Source organism: Spermophilus citellus, assembly GCF_964194105.1.
Source record: "Spermophilus citellus genome assembly, chromosome: 4".
NCBI lineage: Eukaryota > Metazoa > Chordata > Mammalia > Rodentia > Sciuridae > Spermophilus > Spermophilus citellus.
In genome coordinates this window covers 138013513-138033515 of record NC_138185.1, presented here as the reverse complement: position 1 = coordinate 138033515, position 20003 = coordinate 138013513, and the positions used below count along the sequence as shown (strand labels likewise).

The 20003-nt window shown below is 45.3% G+C and overlaps 1 protein-coding gene across 1 annotated transcript; it reads right to left on the bottom strand.

Moving 5' to 3' along the window:
• Positions 1–8974: 8974 nt before the first annotated feature.
• Positions 8975–11100, bottom strand: RHOV (ras homolog family member V). The gene is made up of 3 exons (XM_081292395.1): positions 10739–11100; positions 10490–10548; positions 8975–10299 (listed from the first exon to the last, which is right to left on the bottom strand). The coding sequence occupies exons 1-3, from the start codon at positions 10944–10946 to the stop codon at positions 9856–9858; spliced, it is 711 nt and encodes a 236-aa protein (XP_081148521.1). The 5' UTR covers positions 10947–11100; the 3' UTR covers positions 8975–9855.
• Between the last annotated feature and the right edge of the window lie 8903 nt (positions 11101–20003).

Genomic DNA, 20003 nt, shown 5'->3' with positions numbered 1-20003 from the left:
TGTGGTGCTGAGGATCGATCGATCCCAGGGCTTTGCGCATGCTAGGCGAGCGCTCTACCTCTGAGCCACAACCCCAGCCTCCTGTGTTCAATTTCTAATACCAGAGGGAAAAAAATCTATATTTCTAGCTTGTTGAAAAAACTTTGAGGGCAGGGGTTCTGGCTCAGAGGTAGAGCGCTTGCTTAGCTTGCATGAGGCACTGTGTTCGATCCTCAGCACGATATAAAAATAAAATAAAGATATTGTATCCTGGGCTGAAGTTGTGGCTCAGCGTTAGAGCACTCGCCTGGCAAGTGTGGGGCACTGGGTTCGATCCTCAGCATCACATAAAAATAAATAAATAAAATGAAGATATTGTGTCCAAATACTATATATATATTGTGTCCACCTATAACTAAAAAATAAATATTGAAAAAAAATTTTTGAGGACCTGGCAATCCAGGGCCCACATTCCTGCAGCAATCCAGGCAATGAGTTCGGGGTTCTCTTCAGCCAGGTAGGTACTAAACTATTCACAGTTCTCACCCTGCCTGCTACTCTCAGGTTCAGTGCTCACCTGGGCGCTCTAGGCATTTAACTTTGGAATGAATCTCCATCATCTTATTCTTTAAAACCCACCCTGCCTTCCCTGTATTGAGGATTTGTCTCCAAAACTTATATATCCTAACAGTTCAAGTAAATAATGACAAAAACTGCTTTTTTTCCTCCCAAACCCATCCCTGCCCACTTAAACAAACAGCCTTGAATGAGGAGTGGTTTGCCCTATTGCTCAAGACTACTTCTGTCCCCCACCCTACCACAAAAAGGATAAAGCCTAGGAAGACACTTTTAAGAGAGAGGGGATTGTGGTCAATGGCCTCACCTGGAAGCCTAGCTTCAGCCCAGGGGGGTCCTAATCCCTCTCACCAGAGCTTGCCTCTCCTTCCCACCTGCAGCAGCTCCTGGGGGTTGTATCAACAGTGCCCAGAACCAGAGATCAGAATGAAAAGGAAATAAAGAGGTCCCTTGTATTCTAGTTTAAAGGGGAGGGGGGTAATATGTTTAGAAAAACAAATACTGGGGCTGGGGCTGGGGCTCCACTGAGAGCACTTGCCTAGCACATGTGGGGCCCTGGGTTCAATCCCAAGCACCACGTAAAAATAAATAAATAAAATGAAGTTATTGTGTCCAACTACAACTGAAATAAATAAATATGTACAATACATATATACATATAGAATAAATATATAAGGGAGAAAGAAATCATTAAATCAGGAACTCTTTACTGGTATAGAGACAGGAGGGTTGGAAAAGAAGATGGAAACCTGGAGAAGGAAGCCACTGCAAGATTTGGTGACTCTGGGCTCTGCAGAGTCCTAGTCCTCATTGGCTGTGAGGCAATGCCAGCAACAAAAACAGGGACAAGGGCTGGGGTTGTGGCTCAGTGTTAGAGAGCTTGCCTAGCATGTGTGAGGCACTGGGTTGGATTCTCAGCACCGCATATAAATAAGTAAAGTCCATTGACAACTAAAAAACAGAGAAAAGAAAAGAATATATATATATCAGGAACAAGTAGAGGAGGGGCAGTTTCAGGAGAACCAGATATCAGATGGAGACTGGTTTCATTGATTTTACTGTCATTACTTAGTTGTTTGCTTATGCTTGACTTACAGGAGAGGAACTTAAGACAGCTTAACAGGGTCTATAAATTATGAGATAATGTGGGTATAAAATAGGAAAAATATTTAAAAAAAAAACAAGGAGGAACATAAAATAGGGCCAGGAGTTTAAGCACATGCGGACCATATGGGTATCTCTGAGTCTTCTGGCAGCAGGTGCGTCCCCTGAGGCCCCTCACACACTACAGGTGAGGGGTCTGCACTTGGTGCAGGTGGTGGAGCCCAGGGCTTGGGAGGAGGTGGTGTAGGGTGAAACAGAGAAGTGAACAAGAGATGGCAAGAGAGAAATGTGCACAGATGGACAGGCAAGGGAAGAGAACAGAAGAGGTCACAGAGGAGGAGTGGCTAGAGGGCAGCAGGAGACTCAGAAGGAAAAAGGTCAAAGGCTAGAAAAAAGAGGCTTCAAACCCTGCCTCGCTGGGATAAGACGGTTGCTGACTCTTACGGATGGTTGACAGAGCAGTGTTGGCGGAGAGGCCAAACGGAGCAGGAACAGGGAGTGGAGTCAGGAGGGGGCTGTCTTGGGTGTGGTGGGGAAGGTTAGAGGAGCCTTTGCCCTGGAGAGGTTGAGGAGAGGCCTGGGCTGGGCATTAGGTTGAAGGTGGGAGAAGCCTAAGGCAGAGGGAGAACCAAGCTCTGGGGGAGTAAACAGGTTACACTGTTGGCCCATAACTCACTGGGGATTCTCTTCCCAAGGGGTCTTCTCTGACCCACTGGCTCTCTTCTGCATGATGCCTTTTGCAACCATTTTATGACCTTGGGTTAACCAGGTTACTCTTGGTCAGTCTGTGGCCCCAAAAAATGGTTGATGGTAATCGATTAAAATATAAAGAAACTAGACTAAATGACAAGATCCTTTCTATCCCAAAACAGCGATGCTGGCCTCCAGTTCCAGGCTCTAAGGAGCCCTCAGTCCAAAACTGGGGAGGCTGTCAGAGCTGAGGAGTTGAGGCGCAGAGGCGGGCAGTGACTGGCCCAAGATCACACAGCCAGAGATTGGGGATGTGGCCAGGTCAGGAAGCCAGCATTCCAGCGCCCCAAACTCTAATGTTCTCATCCTCTCCAGACAACTGGGTGTTTGGCTTTGATTTTCTGTCCTTTTTCTGGAAGTGGGACAAAGAAGCCACGAGCCAAGAAGCTGTCAGGGCTGGTCCCAAGCCCAAGGAGGCTGGGAACTAAAGGTCCACACCCAGGTAAACACAGACCAGCACTGATACCTCTCACTTGGCACTCAATAGCTTCCTCCAAATCGGTTCCTGGTTATTATCTTGCTTATCCCTGCAGGTCCCCTGGGAGCCAGGGAGGGGCAGAGTATTAGCCCCACTTCACGACTGGGAGAAACTCAAACAAGAAGGAAGGCAATAATTTGCCCAAAGTCACCCAGCAAGTCGGGATGGGGCCAGAATGGGAGGCTTTCCCAGTCCCCATGGGAAAGGGGGTCAGCAGAGCACATGGCCCATTGGCCAGGGTCAGTGGTGGAAATGGACACAGTCTCAGGAATCAAGAGTTCCTTGTTTCAAAGAGAGCAATCTCACAATCCTTGGCAGGAGACCTACAGAGGCCGTCAGCTGGCTAGTGCAGGGGACTGGAGAGAAAGACAGGCAGGAGCAGCATATGACAACAGAGAATACAGGTCTGAGGAAGGAAGCACTCACGAGTGAAGGGCGATTACAGAGGGACCCAGGTTATCACCAGAGCTCCCACGCAATCTGACAATGAATTCCATGGTCATCCAGCTACAGACCCATCCTTTAGCCCCAGTTAGAGAAGAAAGTCCTGAGAATGTTCCACCAGCACAGGGGCTTGCTCAATGCTGACATCCACATGCCCATGACAACTTGGTCTGTGCCAGAAATCTAGCTCCCCAACTCTAAAAGATCCATTTCTGGGAGCAACACCCTCCAGCCCCTGAATGGAACCCTGAGAAGAGGCCTGGACCCAGGGTCAGGGAATTCAGGACCAAGGCTTCAACTTGGTCTGTTGCCCTATCCTTCATTTGAAAACCAGAGCTAATAAAAGCCATTTGGCCTATCTTTTAGTTCAGCTGTAAGTATAGAAGGCAATAATGAAGGACACGACTGCCTATGCATTGCTGCATACAGGGGCAGAAAACAGCAATGCCCAAACCCAGGAAGTCAATCCCCACTGTTACCACAGTGTGACTCATGCAGCCCCTCAGCTGGGATCCACTCACTGGGATCTGGCCCAACGCCAAAGAGGGCCCTGCCAGCACAGCCATGCTAGGACTGGGGGTTTCCTGGCAGCAGAGGCACAGTGGGCAGGTTTGACCTGTGCGAGCTCAGAGCTGTGGTTACCGCCTGGGGCCAGGGCTGGTTGCAAAAGGGGCTGGTGCTTCTGACGCAGTCTGCTCTCGGTCTCACTCACTCTCAAGCTGGTTCCCAAGAGAATGGGAAGCTCAGGGAGGGTGCGTCACCTCAGCCCTGGGCACCACTTGGCTCCCGTGAGGAAAGCAAGGACACAGCTCATTCAGGGGTGCATGCACTCAGGGTCACCCCAGTCCTGGCCCAGTATGCACAGTTAGCACAAAAATGAATGTAGAAACCCCCCTCCAAACAGACCTACATGGAACTGAGCATAAGCATACGCAGCCACATAGACATACAGCCCCAAGAAAGCAGGCCCACCTTAGATGGTCACATACAGGCATAGAGACCAATGTGCACTCCAAGATTCACAAATACAGTTGTGTATAATACACACCTTATTTTTGCAGTACTGGGAATTGAACTAGGCAAGCACTCAATCACTGAGCTACATCCCCAGCCCTTTAACAAAGGGCTCGCACAGGTCCTAAAGCCAGGCCTGATATGAACACACAGACATATGTATATTTTGCATAAAGATAAACCACCTGCATTTACATAGATATACACATGTATGGAATTATTCAGAGTTTTGCACAAAGACAACACTCTAAATACACAAAAGCAAAATCAGGGACACAAAGAAAGGTGCATGAACACAAATATATATACACACTTTGTCATCATTTAGTATTTATTGAACACCCACAATCTGCTAATCATGCTTCAACAGAAAAAGACACCCCCCACAGTCACACACACACACACACACACAGAGAGAGAGAGAGAGAGAGAGAGAGAGAGAGAGAGAGAAACCCAAGTTCCTTGTAAGATCCACTGGGGATTATACTGGGACCCAGTCATCAACCCAAAGACAGAACATTTATAATAGGAAAAAAAAGTTCATGGAAATTTAAAATTTAAGATTAGGATGAAACAATAAGCAAATATGCATAGTTATAGCCTCATAGTTAGAGTTGATAACATGAAAAAACACTGTTAAAATCCTAAATGCCTACAATCCAGCAACTTGGAAGACTGAGGCAGGAGGATTCCACACTTAAGGCCAGCCTTAGCAACTTAGCAAGACCCTGTCTCAGAATAAAAAAATTCGAAGGGCTGGAGATATAGCTCAGTGGTAGAGCATTCCTGGGTTCAATCCCCAATACTGGGGGAAAAGAATCCAATGTCTTTTTTTTTTTAAAGAGAGAGTAATAGAGGGAGAGAGAATTTTTAATATTTTTTTAGTAATCGGCGGACACAACATCTTTGTTGGTATGTGGTGCTGAGGATCGAACCTGGGCCGCACGCATACCAGACGAGCGCGCTACCACTTGAGCCACATCCCCAGCCCAAAACCCAATGTCTTAAAGCTATAACTTCTTTCTTAAGCAGAAACTGAGATTCAAAGAATATGACTGCAGTGAGACATAATACAAATAAATTTTTGTCCCCTTAAAAATATCCTAAATGTCTGGATGTGTTGGTTCACACCTGTAATCCCAGTGGCTCGGGAAGCTGAGGCACAAGGATTGTAAATTCAAAGCCAGCCTCTGCAATTTAGTGAGGCCCTAAGCAACTTAGCAAGACTCTGTCTCAAAATAAAAAATAAAAAGGGCTGGGGATGCTGGTCAGTGGCCAGTACCAAAAAAAAAAAAAAAATCCTAAATGAAAAAATAGAAATATAAAATTAAATATACAGCACGATCACAAAAATGTTTAAAGACATATAAATAGAAGTTTGAAAGAAGTACACCAAAATATTACTATTGTCTTTGGGAGATAATCATAATTGAGCTAGATGTGGTGGTGTATGCCTGTAATTCCAGTGGCTCGGAAAGCTGAGGCAGGAGGATCGAAAGTTCAAACCCAGCCTCAGCAACTTATCAAGGCAGTAAGTAACTCAGAGAGACTCTGTATCTAAATAAAATATTTTAAAAAGGGGGCTGGGAAAGTGGCTCAGTGGTTAAGTGTCACTGGGTTCAATCCCTGTTTAAAAAAAAAAAGACTGATTAACTGATTTTGTAGTACTAGGGATTGAACCTAGGGGTACTCTAGGGGTACTCTAGGGGTACTCTATTGCCAAGCCACATCCCCAGCCTTTTCTTTTCTTTTCTTTCTTTTTTTTTTTTTTTTTGGAGACAGGGTCTCCCTAAATTGCTCATGCTGACATTGAATTTATGATTTTTAAAAAATCTTCTATTTTTTTGAATTTTCTACTTTTTTCTGGGCATTTATCATGGAAAAATAAATGTTATTTTAAAAATCAGCTAAAGTTACACAGATATTAAAAACAATTTACATTGATAGGGTGCACTGGTTACTCTAAATTAATTTAAAGAAACTAATCTATCCCATAAAAGAAGAAAGACACCATATAATATAGAGAAACAGAACCAGAGAGAGAGAGAGAGCCAGTGGGTTTGGAATCAGAGGTAAATCCTTCTCATGCTGCACAGGTTTGGGACCCAAGTTTTGGAGTCCTTTTCTGCAAGTCATTGCTCTTAGGCCTTGGTGAAACAAACCTAGAGCTGAACTTGATCCTCTCAGTCTCCTCCAAGATTCTGACTGGTTTTTTATTCTTAAGCACTTAAGAGCTAACAGCAAACACTGCCTGAGCCAGGGATCCTGTGGGAAAGTAAGGAGCATGAATGGGGTTTTCTCTATATATGCGCATACATCTGGAGAGATGCAGCTTGAGACAGTGATAAAACTTAAAGTACCCTCAGTTGCCAAGGGAGCCGAGCAGACACTAGTAAGAGTCCTTTCTGGAAAAGAGCAGTATTAGAATGTAGTAAGAGGAGAAATAGGACCAGCACAGTGTCACATGCCTGTCATCACAGCCTAGGAGTCTGAGGCAGGAGGATCACAAGATTGATGTCAGCCTGGACAACTTAGTGAAACCCTGTTTCAAAATAAAAAATAAAAATGGCTTGGGATGTAGTTCAGAGGTAGAATTTCTCTGGGTTCAATCCCCACTACCAATAAATGAACAAAAAAGAGGAAGGGAGGAGAGGGGGGAGAGGGGGAAAATGAACAAACAGGAGATTTGGAAAGTGGTAGGGGCACTTTTTAAACAAATAGGAGATTTGGGAGGTGGTAGGGGCCCTTTTGTTAATCTAGCAAAAGTCAAGACTTGGACTCAAAGTCAGGAGATAATGGGGGATCACTGGGACAAGTCTATTTGGTACAGGTTGCTGTCAGATATGAGGTCTTGAATATGGAAATCAGGAACTGGAGTTCACTGTAAACAATGAGAACCAGTAAGTTGTGTTGTGCCAGAAGAAGGCAGCAGCTCGGGGTGGATGGGAGTCGGGAGCCACCATGGCAGGAATATAGAGGTGAGGCTGATAGAGGTCCTGACCAGGCATAGTCACCTGGCAGGAGAAGAGGTACTCAGTGTGGATGAATTGGATGTGCTGGTACCATGACAGAATTAGGAAAGAAATTGTTCCCTATTCCCTGGGAGGATGCAGATATCACCTGATTGGGCTTTCTCTCCTTCCCCTCCCCCCATGCAACTCCAAGGCCCCTCTGAACAGTTTGTGTATGTATGGCGTGGAGGGGATACTGAGAATTGAACCAGGGGCTTTCTACCACTGAGTTACATCCCCAGCCCCTTTTTATTTTATATTTTGAGACAGGATCTTGCTAAGTTGTTGAGGCTGGTCTTCCAAGTCACCAGGGTTATATGTGAGCACCACTATGCCTTGTATATACCTCACAACAGTTTGGAAAATTTCTTATTTCAGTCAGTCCTGTGTCCTTCATTTTACAAATAAGGTAATGAGGTACAACAAAGAGAAATGATTTGTCTATTGTAATGGTAGATATCAGAGCCTGAACTTGACCTGGGTCTCTGCCCTCAAGGGGAGTGTGCCAGGATTTGAGATCCTGAGAATCTATCATAGTGTAGCTCACCAGCTCCACTATGAGGAGACAAGAGGACAAAAGGAGGAGAGGTGGCTGATGCTCTGGGGGATAGGAGGCAGACAGTCTTGGCTAAAATTAAACTTGGGGATTATCTGAGGTTTCACTTGGCTAGGACTTCTGTCCCTCAGCTATGAGGGACACACACACACACACACAAACACACACCCCTATACTTCTTGAAGAGGGAGCTGGGCCCAGCGGACTGGGATGGGTGTGAATGGTTGAGTAGTTGCCTAGCAGGTGTCCCAGGTGTGCCTTAGAAATACCTCTTTACCAATATGCCCAACTCTAGAGTTTGTCAGGTGCTCTTATAACCACTCACTTGAGAAGTTACCGTTTTTTTCTCTGGGTCTCAGTCTTCCTAAGATAACATAAGGTTTTGGTTTATTCTCCTCAGGTTGCCTTTTAGTTTCTCCCAGTTCCAATTATAGGAAATACCCTCTGGATCTCTCCCAATGAACCCTCATGCACTCAGGATTTCTGAGACAAACCTCTATTTAAATTGTTCACAACCAGCACCCTGACTTTCACTAGGTCCTTATGTGCCAAGTGAAGATTGGTTCAACCAGCTCAAGTCCAAGAACTTTGGCCAGTGATTGAGATTTAAGGCACATAAGGGGGTTCTCTTTGGGCTCAGAATGTGAATGGAGGAGTCTCTGGGGCTTGTAAACTGTTAGAAGAATCAGAACAGAAAGGTTAGAGGGCTTGAGATTACCCCAAAGCCCCAGCACTGAGCACTATGCTCTAGAAAGGAGGGAGAGAGGGGAGGGGCCCCACCCACCTGGTGAGGTCATGGGAAAGCAGGTCTGGCGCTGACACCTGGGGAAACCCGTTTCCAGGCTGCTTCCCACGCTAGCTCTCCTGGGAACCAGCTAGGCCAAGCCCCAAGTGGGGAGCCCCACACCTGGCCCCCCCAATCCTGTTCCCATCACACTGTCCCATCTGGTCCTGCCCCCACCCTTCAACCTAGCTTCAGTCCTTTGGTATCCAAATCAAATTACAGATACCTGGAAAGGGCAGCAGACTGTTCCAGGAAATGACAGAGACAGCAGCTTCAGAAACATAAGGTTTTATTTGCAAACTGCACTGCTCTACCTTCTAGGCTGTGACCTTGGCAAAAGGGACCCCAACCCCTTTCCTCTTTCAGACTCTAATTTACAACTTCTTTCCCTCCCTTTGCTAGGCCCTTGATTCTCACTTCCTGCCTGAATGCTGGCCCAGCCAGTTTGGGCAGTACCTAGGGAGCCTTGAGACCCAGTTCTTCCCAGGGACCAGCCCCGCCTTCTCTGGCCTTGGGGGTTGAGGGTAGCCCAGGTGTCAGCCTGCTCCATAGCTGCCCGTCCCCTATTCTCCTTCTCTTCCTCCTTCCCAGCCCAGCCCTTCTGCCTCTAGTCAAACAGGTCCAAGCCTCACTTTCGTTCCCTCTTCTCAATCCCGCTGGCCTCTGTCTAACCACTCCATCCCAAACTTCTCTCCAAATCAAGGCTAGCCACCTTCCAGCCCTCCAAGATGCCTAGCTACTGCCCAGGCTCTTCCTCACCTTTGTGCAAGGAGTGGGTGAGGATCACCACAAGGGGTCCTAATTGGGCTGGGCTGTCCTGTAGGCCCATAATAAGAAACTGGCAATTGGATCCCATGTTGCTAAGAGATGGCTGACACTGTTAGGACCATCCCATGAAAATCAAAGTGCTGGGTTTTCTCTATGAGCCTTGACCAAAGAAATCCAATTCAAAGCTTTCCTTCTCTTCCAGGCCCTAGGCTTACCCTGGGCTTACCAGAGTGATCAATTAGAGGCCCATGTCCCCAGTGTTCAATGGGGAACTGAGTCCCTTAGGGTGGCCAGGCCCTGCCAGTAGCCCATTCAAAGGCCCATTGTCCCAGGTTCCAGAAGTCTCTGGCCTCCTGCCTACCACTCACTTGCTACACACTGCCATAGTTGCTCACACAAAGCAGAAGAACTTCTTCCAGCGGCAGCGGGAGAGGGTGCGAACACCTTTGGCATTCAATTTCTTCTCCAGCCGGGCTTTGTGCTCAATAGCACTGAGAATGGCTGAGTCAAACACCTCCTTTAAGTTCTTCTGTGTCAAGGCCGAACACTCGAGATAGCAGCAGGCCCGGATCTTCTCAGCCAGACCCTGGGCTTGGGGTTGGGGTACTGGGCCTTCCCGGCCCCCTTGGTCCAGCTGAATCAGTACATTGACATCGTCCCTCAGGTCGGCCTGGGTGCCCACCAGCAGAATGGGTGCCTGGGGGTTGTGAGTGCGGATCTCGGGCAGCCATTTCTCCGTGATGTTTTGGAAGGAGCTGGGCTGCACCACGCTGAAGCATGCCAGAAAGACATCAGTATCCGGGTAACAGAGGGAACGAAGCCGGTCAAAGTCCTCCTGGGGTTGGAAGGCCAGGTGGTTAGAAGGGCTGTTCCTTGCCACATGGAACAGGAATCCACTTTCCACTTGGGTCTGGAGACTCAAGGCCTTCCCCATTCCTGCCCTATCAGGGGTTGAACCTAGCCTCCAGGTCATCACTCCCCTCGCCCCCAGCCCAAACCAACAGAGGCTGCGCCCGGCTTCTCACCTGTCCGGCTGTGTCCCAGAGCTCAATGCGCACAGGGGCTCCATCCACCAAGACTTGCACTGCAGGGGCGGGGAAAGCCTGAGTTAGCAGAGCGTCCTGGGACCCACCGGGCCTCACCAGCGCCACCTCGGGGCCTGCTTCCGCTCCCTATCCGGGGTCTCAGGTGCCCTCCCCCAACGACGCCGGCCCCAGATCCCCAACTGCACAACCCCACCTCAGCCACGCGGCCGCGGGGGCCATTCAACGTACCGGAGAAGGTGTCCAGCGCTGTGGGCCGGTAGCGTGTTGGGTACCCATTGCAGGTGTAGCTGACGATGAGGCTGCTCTTCCCTACCGCACCGTCGCCCACCAGCACGCACTTGATGCCCAGCTCGGGGGGCGCACTGCGCCGCCGTGGAGGAGGGGTCGGGGGCCGTAGCGGGGGCGGCTCGGCATCGCTCAGCTCCCGCGGCGGCATGGCCCGCTCCCGGGGCAGCAGAGGGGCCAGTCCGGACCACAGGACCCGCTGCGCTCGGGGAAACAGGTTCCGCTGTCTGCTCTCACTGTCTGACGGGGTTGGGCTCGCCCTACCAACGCTTCCCGCGGATATATATGGGGCCCCGCCCACCTCATCTGCATGTCCCGAGCGGCCCCGGACCCCGCCCACCAGCCTGGACCTCTCTGGGCAGGGCACCCCACGCTGCCAGGCAATCACAAAGGCTGGGGAGGAAGAAAGGGCGGCGAAAAGCTGGTGCTCCAAGCATCACTCAGGTACAAGGACAAAGCATCGATCGCCTCACGACAGTACCAAAATCGAGGTATCTTGATGCAGACATCCATGATTTATTGTTAGAAGCAAGTTGCAGAACACATAATACAGCATGTTCAAATTTTAAAACTCTATACATCTTTGTATGAATATTAAAAAGTCGGGACAGTAATTTATTTTAAAAAATTAAAAATTATGTTGGGGGGTGTGTTCAGTGGCATAGCTCTTCTGTAGCTTGCATGAGGGCTGGGCTCTATCGTCAGCCTTGAATAAATAAATAAATAAAATATACAGATGAGAGAGGCAGACAAATTCAAGTGTGAATACAGCAGGCAGGAATGTTCTTTCTGTTCTCCCTTTCACGAAAGAGCTTCTTCTACACTCAGCCTGAAGGCAGGCTTTGAGCAACTTTACTCCCCTCTGCTAAAATAACTCCAAGTGCAGAGAAGCTAGCTGGTAGGATCTTCAAGAACAGCTCTCCATTTGAATATTTTATATATCCCCAAAATACCTAATATTATCTTCATTATTATCAAAAGCACATTATAATTACCTATTTGCAGATCCTGTTCTGGGCCACCCACTGTCCTTGCCCTAGAAGGAGCTTGTAGACTGAAACAAGATCTCCCGGGTAGCCTTAGAAAGGTCACCTAGAGAGCAAGTGAAGAGTAGTCTGATGCTAATTTAGTCTCTTTATTGCAGCCACACCGAGTGACACCAGACCCAGAATCCTTTCTCTGATCCCCAAGGCAGTCTTTCATCTCAGCCTATACAAAGGTAATTGAAACACCTTCACACAGGGAGTCAGACATTCATGAGTTTTGGGAAGGGGAGTGTTGGGATCAGGAGGGTGATGAATATTTAAAAAAAAAAAAAGAGAGACAACTCTATTTCTCAAAGAGCTGGTAGTACAGAAATCCATTAATTTAAATCTGCAGATCTCTTGGGTAAAGTCTCAGGATCCCTGACTGAATTTCCTTCCTTCATTCATTCCTTTTTTTTTCTTTCTTTTTTTTTTTTTTAGTTTTAGATGGACACAATGTCTTTATTTATTTGTTTTTATTTTTATATGGTGCTGGGGATCAAACCCAGTGCCTCACACATGCTAAGCAAATGCTCTACCACTGAACCACAGTCCTGGCCCCATTCCTTTTCTCTCTCTCTCTTTCTTTCTTTTTTTCTCCTCCTTCTTTTTCTATCAAAAGTCGATAAAAGCTAAAAGGTTGCTGACTAAACCATTAACATTTTGAATATGGGGAAATGGTAGGACCCCAGTATCAACTTGTACCTCCCAATATCTACACCCTCCATTCCCTAATTCAAATGTCTGGGGATGCTAATAATCCTAATTGTAGCCCCAGAACCGCCCCCCCAACACTTCTCATACACATCCACATACATTTATTCATGGCCTTAAGTGTTGTCCTGCTATTGCATCCCCTGGAAAATTCAAAAGCTGTCCCCCCCCCCGCACCCCCTCCCCTCGCCACCTCCTAGAAAGGGAAGGGGATTTTAAAAGACCAGGACATCAGAAACCTGTCCCAATTTTCCAGCTCACTAGCTTTGTGACTTCCACAAAATCACTTCACCCATTTCAGTGCTATAAAAACACAGGTGAAGTGTGTTTATCTCTGAAAGTCCTCTGATACTAGCAACCTATGATTCAGGGATCCTAGGGAATCTGCCCCAGCCCAGGTGTCTGGAACAAAATTGCTACACAAACACACTCTCTCTCTCTCTCTCTCTCTCTCTCTCTCTCTCTCTCTCTCTCTCTTCTTTCTCTCTCTCTCTCTCTTTTCTTATCTGCTCTTATCCTTTTACCTGGGTTATAATAAGAGCTTTATTATTTATTATAGCTCTAAATTTGAGGACAATTCTGTTTAGTCCTTTCTGCAGGTAGAGGGACATAAATAATATATGAGTAGTCTGCTGGACATGGGTAAAAGTCCTGACTTGGCCTGAGACAGGCCATTCTTCTCTGGCCTCTTGGGTGGGGACACTTTGTGACCTAGGTCCGTCCCTCTGTCTGAGCTGGCTTAGGTATAGTCTTGTCAGCATAAGGGGGAGGGAGGAGACAACCTGGGAGCTGGTGAGTCACCTATTTCTCAGCTAAGGACTTGCAATTCTGGCTGCTACTGCTGGGAAAGTCCTCTCCTAAGGGTGGGTCGGGTCTTATCCCTGCCCACCTGCCAGATCTGCCCCAACTTTCAGACACATTTGTTAGGATTAAAATTCGACCCTGACATTCTTCCATGAAGAAATTATAGATTCTGTGACTAGGGCATGAAATATACATGATGAGCCTGGAGAATTTAGTGTACAGAAAATACTAGACAGATGTACTAGTCAGGATTGGTGATATGGTGAACACCTGTAATCCCAGGAACTCAGGAGGCAGGAAAATCATAAGTTCAAAATCAGCCTAAGCAATTTAGCTAGACCCTATCTCAAAAAAATAAAAAAATGAGCCAGACACCGTGGTGAACGCCTGTAATCCCAGTGGCTCAGGAGGCTGAGACAGAGATAGGAGGATCCAGAGTTCGAAGCCAGCCTCAGCGAAAAATGAGATGCTAAGCAACTCAGTGAGACCCTGTCTCTAAATAAAAAATACAAAATAGAACTGGGGATGTGGCTCAGTGGTGAGTGTCCCTGAGTTCAATCAGGGTACCAAAAAATTAAAAAATAAAAATTAAAAAAAGGGACTAGGAATTTAGCTCAGTGGTAAAGTATCCCTGGGCTCAATGTCCAGAACCAAAACAAAACAAAACAAAACTTTAGCATATTTCACCCATCCATTTCCATCAAAATAAAAGAAAAAAAGAAAAGAAGAAAGTGCTAAAATGAAAATAATAGACAGATGTAGGTACTTCATATGGACATAGCAGCTAATTGAAAGAGCTGTCAATGGCCAAAACTGGAACAAGTTGGCAAAATAAAATTAATGTCTATAAGTCCATACTAATATCAATGATTGAATACATAAATATGAGGAATAACATAAACCTCTCATGCAGAAGAATTCTAAATAATGTATGTAGATACTCTACCCTCAAGGAGAATCGACCATAAACCTTCATTCTCTCTCTCTCTCTCTCTCTCTCTCTCTCTCTCTCTCTCTCTCTTTGGTACTGGACTGAAATCAGGGGTGCTTTATTACTGAGTCACATTCCCAGCCCTTTTTATTTTTGATTTTGGGACAGGGTCTCGATAAATTGCTTAGGGCCCCACTAAATTGCTTAGGGACTCATAGAGTTGCTGAGGCTGGCCTCAAACTTTTGATCCTCCTGTCTCAGACTCCCAAGCCCCTGGGATTACAGGCTTGTGCCACCATGCCCAGATGACTCTTTTTTCCCCCCTTAATTAAAAAAATATATAATTTATTTATTTTTTAAACCCCTAGTCTTTAAGTGGGATGCACACATTGCCTTCCTTCCAAAGAATACAGTATAGAAAGGGGGAAGAATGAGACAACTTTATAGCAGAATATCCTGAGAAATACTCCTTTGGCCAGGTGGTCAAGATTAAGATCAACAGTGATAAGTCAAGTGGATCTTATGTACCCTCCCCTCCATATGGTATGATGAGAATGTAATACGGTATGCTGGGTGGGATCCTGGAATAGAAAGAGGGAAATCAGTAAAAAGTAAGAAGATTTTTTTTAAAATCTGAACTTTAGTTAAAAATATGAGCCACGAGCAGTGGTGCACACCTATAATTCCCACTACTTGGGAGACTGAGGCAGGAGAATCTCAAGTTCAAGGCCAGCTTGGACCATTTACAGAGAGGCCTGATCTCAAAATAAAAGTTTAAAAAGGTTGGGGATGTATCCCAGTTTCATACACACCAAAAATGTACCAATGATGGCTCATTAATTTTGACAAGTGTGCCATACTGATGTAAGATGATTATACTGAGGGAAACTCTGTGTAAAATATATATAAAACAACTTGTACTGGCCTCTCAATTGTTCTGTTACTCTAAACTATTCTAAGGTAAAGTTTATTGTTAAAACAACACAAAATTGGTGCAGCCAATCTGGAAACCAATATGAAGATTCCTCAGAAAACTTGGAATGGAACCACCATTTGACCCAGCTATCCCACTCCTCAGTTTATACCCAAAAGTCATAAAAACTGCATACTACAGTGATGCAGCCACATCAATATTTATAGCAGCACAATTCACAATAGTAAATTGTGGAACCAACTTAGATGCCCTTTAATAGATAAATGGATAAAGACACTATGGTGCATATACGCAATGGACTATTACTCAGCATTAAAAGAGATTAAAATCATGGCATTTTCAGGTTAATGGATGGAGTTGGAGAATATCATGCTAAGTGAAGTAAGCCAAACCCATAAAACCAAAGGCCTAATGGTTTCTCTGATATGTGGATGCTGATCCATTATGCGAGTGGGCATGGGAGGAATGGAGGAATATTGGATAGGGTAAAGGGGAGGGAGGGGAAGGGAGGGGGCATAGGGATAGGAAAGATGGTAGAATGAGATGGACATCATTACCCTAGGTACCTGTATGACAACATGAATGGTGTGACTCTACTTTGTGTGCAACCAAGAAATGAAAAATCGTGCTGTATATGTGTACTATGAATTGAAATGCATTCTGCTGTCATGTATAACAAATAAGAATAAATAAATAAATTTTAAAAAACCCTAAACCATAGCCCTGATATTGAGTCATAGCAATAATAATATCTTGCTTCCAGAATGTTCAACACAGTTATATGGGGCTTTAAACTTGTAAAAGTGCTATAATTTACCCTGATAAGAAACCAAATGAGACAGCTGTAGGGGAGAGGTTTGGGTGAAGGGGTGTGACAGTTGTGCATATGCTCCTGCCCATTATATTGAGTATAGTGAGGCCCAGAGGGTAGGCCTCAAAACTAGGGGACCAGCCAAGCATCTGGTGCACACCTACAATCCCGGCAGCTTGGGTAGCTAAGGCAGGAGGATCGCAGGTTCAAAGTCAGCCTTAGCAACTTAACTAGACTGTAAGCAACCAAGTGAAACCCTGTCTCAAATAAAAAATAAAAAGGCTGGGAATGTGGCTCAGTGGTTAAGCACCCCTAGTTTCAATCCCTGGTACCAAAAAAAAAAAAAAAAAGAGAGAGAGGGAGAGAAAAGAAAAGAAAGAAAGAAAGAAAATAAAGAACTAGGGCACACCCCCAAGATTCAAGAAACTAGTTAAGTGATAGGCAATTCTACAACCAGTTAGCCACAGGCCTACCCCAGGTTATTAGGCATTTTCATTAATCTCTTAACTTACTTAAGTTTACTTAAAAACATTTGGATATCTATAGCAAAATCATGACTCAACAAGAATAAACCAAAAGAAACACAACTCCCTGTGTTACCACTGTGACTTTCCTGCTGCCAAAAAGAGAAAAACAAAAGAACACCCATTTTGAGGAAGTATTTATTCAAAAAATTCATGCAGAGAGGTTAGAGGTTCATGGTTAATGAAATGCACTTTCCATTGTCTTTTTCTAATTCTTCTGCACGCTCAAAGACGTCCTAATCAGGTCTGCCACTTAGAATGATCTAGGAGACTCAAACAAGGAGGTCAGAAATAAAAAAAGATGCAAGAAAAATAATTTTATATTTAACATTTGTTTACCAACACACTGATGATAATGATGATGATGATAATGATTATGATGATGGCGATATAGTCATTAGACTGCATATTTTCTGAGCTTTCCAGTTAGCTGGGTCACTAGAAGTTTTTCTCTACTCAGTGTGCTTGTGTCCTAGGAAGGAGTCTGTGACAAATTCCATGATCTGGGTTGATCTGGTCTCACAGTACTGCTGACCAGCCCTCTAGCTTCCAAGTTCCCACACCCTCTATGTCACCCTTGGCTCCTAGGCTTCTGCCATGTTCATCCCCCAACTCTCCACAGCCTTAGTCTCTACTTCTCCATTTCTCCATGTAGCTGATCCCAATAGCTACTTCAGCCCCCTGATTGTTTATTTCTGTCCAGATGTTACCCTCAAGTCCTGGCCAGTATTATTGAAATGCCTGCAAGAGTTGCCACCTAAAATGCTCACCTAAAAGAAAACCCTCTCCTCTAATTAAGTTCCTATCTTCCTTACTGCTGACAATTGGTAATTGGTAATTTTCCCTCCTTTTTTTTTTTTTTTTTTTTTTTGTGTGTGTGTGTGTGAGGGATTGAACCCAGGGGCACCTAACCGCTGAGCCACATCCTCAGCCCTTTCTATATTTTATTTAGAGACAGGGTCTGTCTAAGTTGCTTAGGGCCTTACTAAATTGCTGAGGCTGGCTTTGAACTCACAATCCTCCCATCTCAGCCTCCCCAGCTGCTGGGATTACAGGCATGAGTCACAATTTTCCCTCCTTTTTTTTTTTTTTTTTTGTATCAAGAATTGAACCCAGGGGTGCTTTACCACTGAGCTACATCCCTTGTCCATTCTCTTTTATTTTGAGACAGGGTCTCACTAAGTTGCTAGGGCCTCACTAAGTTGCTGAGTTTGACCTCAAACTTGTGATCCTCCTGCCTCAACTCCCAAGTCCTGGGATTACAGGTGTGAACCACTGTACCTGGCTAATTGCACAATTCTCTCAATCTAATTAACTAGAGAAGTTGGAACTCGAAAGACTTCAGAACTCACAATGCACTTGAACTTTCTTCCTCCTTCATCCGTAGTCTTTTCTTTGAAATGCTTGACTCCCTTTCTTCCTTTCAATGTCCTTTGTCACAATAATCACCTCCTTTCTGCCTCCCTGTCGTTATTTGGTTCATTTATAGTGTTCCCAAGTTTCCTAAGACTACTAATTTATTCTTTCATGGTCCCACTCAAAAACCTACAGTGAATCCCTGTTGACTCAGGGGAGAGTTCACCACTCTGCTTGGCACCACACACCTTCCAGACTACACCCTCGGGTAGAATAATGAGCAGTACTGAAAAAGTTTAGAAGAATTTTCAATACCATTAGAAGTAGTAATGGATATATATATATAATTTTTGTGCTGGGCATTGAACTTAGGGGCACGTATCCACTGAACCACATCCCCAGCTCTTATTTTTTAAGACAGGGTCTTGCTAAGTTGTCTAGGGCCTCACTAAATTGCTGAGGCTGCCCTCAAACTTGCAATCCTCTTGCCTCAGCCTCCCAAGTCTCTGGGATTTCAGTCGTGCACCACTGCACCCAGCTCCATTTCACTATTTTTGAGGTCACTCCATATTTCCTGTGTGGATATCTCATGCTTCTGCTAGACTAAAGGCAACCAAAAGGCAGGAAAGGTCTTGGACTCTCATTCCCCAGCCTAGCTGCATCCCATGTAGTAGGAGCAGACTATTTGCAGGATGAATGAATAAAAGAATGGTGAGGCATAGCTTGCCAAATGGCAAGACTGGTGGGCAGCCCTGCCTTCCCTGATGCCACAAGCATGTGTCCAAATGGCCAATCCCTAGGCCTCACCAAAAAACCAAATTGTTAATTGCTTCTCTATGAAGATTAGCTACAGTGGTCCAATGAATCCTCTTGAACCAAAGCCAAGGCTTGCTACCTCTGAGGTCCATTCAAGTCTCTGGGATTAACCCTAAAACATGCATTCTTGTTTGAGAGTGATAAAAATAACTATGCTGAACATCAGCAACTTTATAAAAAGAGAACCCAATAAATAAGCATCCAAATAGTCATATCACTCCAGATTATCTTTTTGGCATTGCTTGTATGAATTCATATTTTGCATAGTTGAAATCAGGGATACTGAATTTCAATATCCCTGATTTCAAGCAGTATGGCTACAGAAAAGATGCCAGCCCTTGTGCTGGAGCAGATGTCTAGCTCTCTGTTGTGCCTGACATCCCTTTAGTGCCTGGATCCTGAGGAGGAGTGATAGAGAAGGGACACACTCAGGGAAGTATTTTAATAAATGGCCACATTCATCAGTCTGGTCAGATTACAAATGAGTGTGAAGTGAACCAAAGCAAATGATGAAGATGTGGAAAAGCCTGAAGCCACAGCAGGCATCAAGCCCAGCAGGGAAAGAGAGTGTGGTCAGTCCATTTCAGTGCTAAATGCAGCTCAGGGAGGATGAGGAAAAGTTATGAGAAAGGAGCTGGAGGGGACTGCAGAAACCAGATCCCAAAGTTCACATATCCCTTCTCTTTTCCTTGGGGATATTTCACTGGGAGACCACAAGTCCTAAGGTGGCCAAGACCAGGGAGTGTGGCACTTCCAGTGCTAAAACCAGGATGGCAGTCACCTAACTAGATCCCTTTTGCCCCTGTTAGTACTCCCCACCTGCTCTCTAGAAGGATGGCAGCAACTGAAACTAGAAACAGAACAGGATTTTCCAAATGGACATGACATCAGTTTTTATTTTTTATTTTTTGTAAAAATACTGATATGAAAGGTAATTAGGTTTTGTTCACATTTAAATTTGTATAAAGCTATTATTTCTAAATTGAACTCCTTTCCCCTCTTTTATCTCAAATTACAATTTTGGCAACAAGACGCATACTGATTGAAAGTCATGTGCCTGGGCTCTGTGCCAAAGGACCTAAATTGGTATCCAGGTTGTACCACTTGCCAGCAGTTGTCTTCTCCAGGCCTCAGTTTTCTAGTCTGTAAAATGGAATTAAAATAGTATCGACTGCTAGGCATGGTGGCAAATGCCTGTAATCCCAGCAACTCAGGAGGCTGAGGCAGAAGAATTGCAAGTTCCAGGTCAGCCTCAGCAATTTATCAAGGCCCTAAGCAACTGGTCAAGAGTCT

Bases quoted from the DNA above. Each gene is read 5' to 3' on its own strand.
- RHOV (XM_081292395.1), bottom strand. From the start codon at position 10,946: ATGCCGCCGCGGGAGCTGAGCGATGCCGAGCCGCCCCCGCTACGGCCC. The intron at 10,549-10,738 runs GTACGTTGAATG...CCGCCCCTGCAG, and splicing joins AGCGCTGGACACCTTCTCCG to TGCAAGTCTTGGTGGATGGA. The intron at 10,300-10,489 runs GTGAGAAGCCGG...TTCCAACCCCAG, and splicing joins TCTGGGACACAGCCGGACAG to GAGGACTTTGACCGGCTTCG.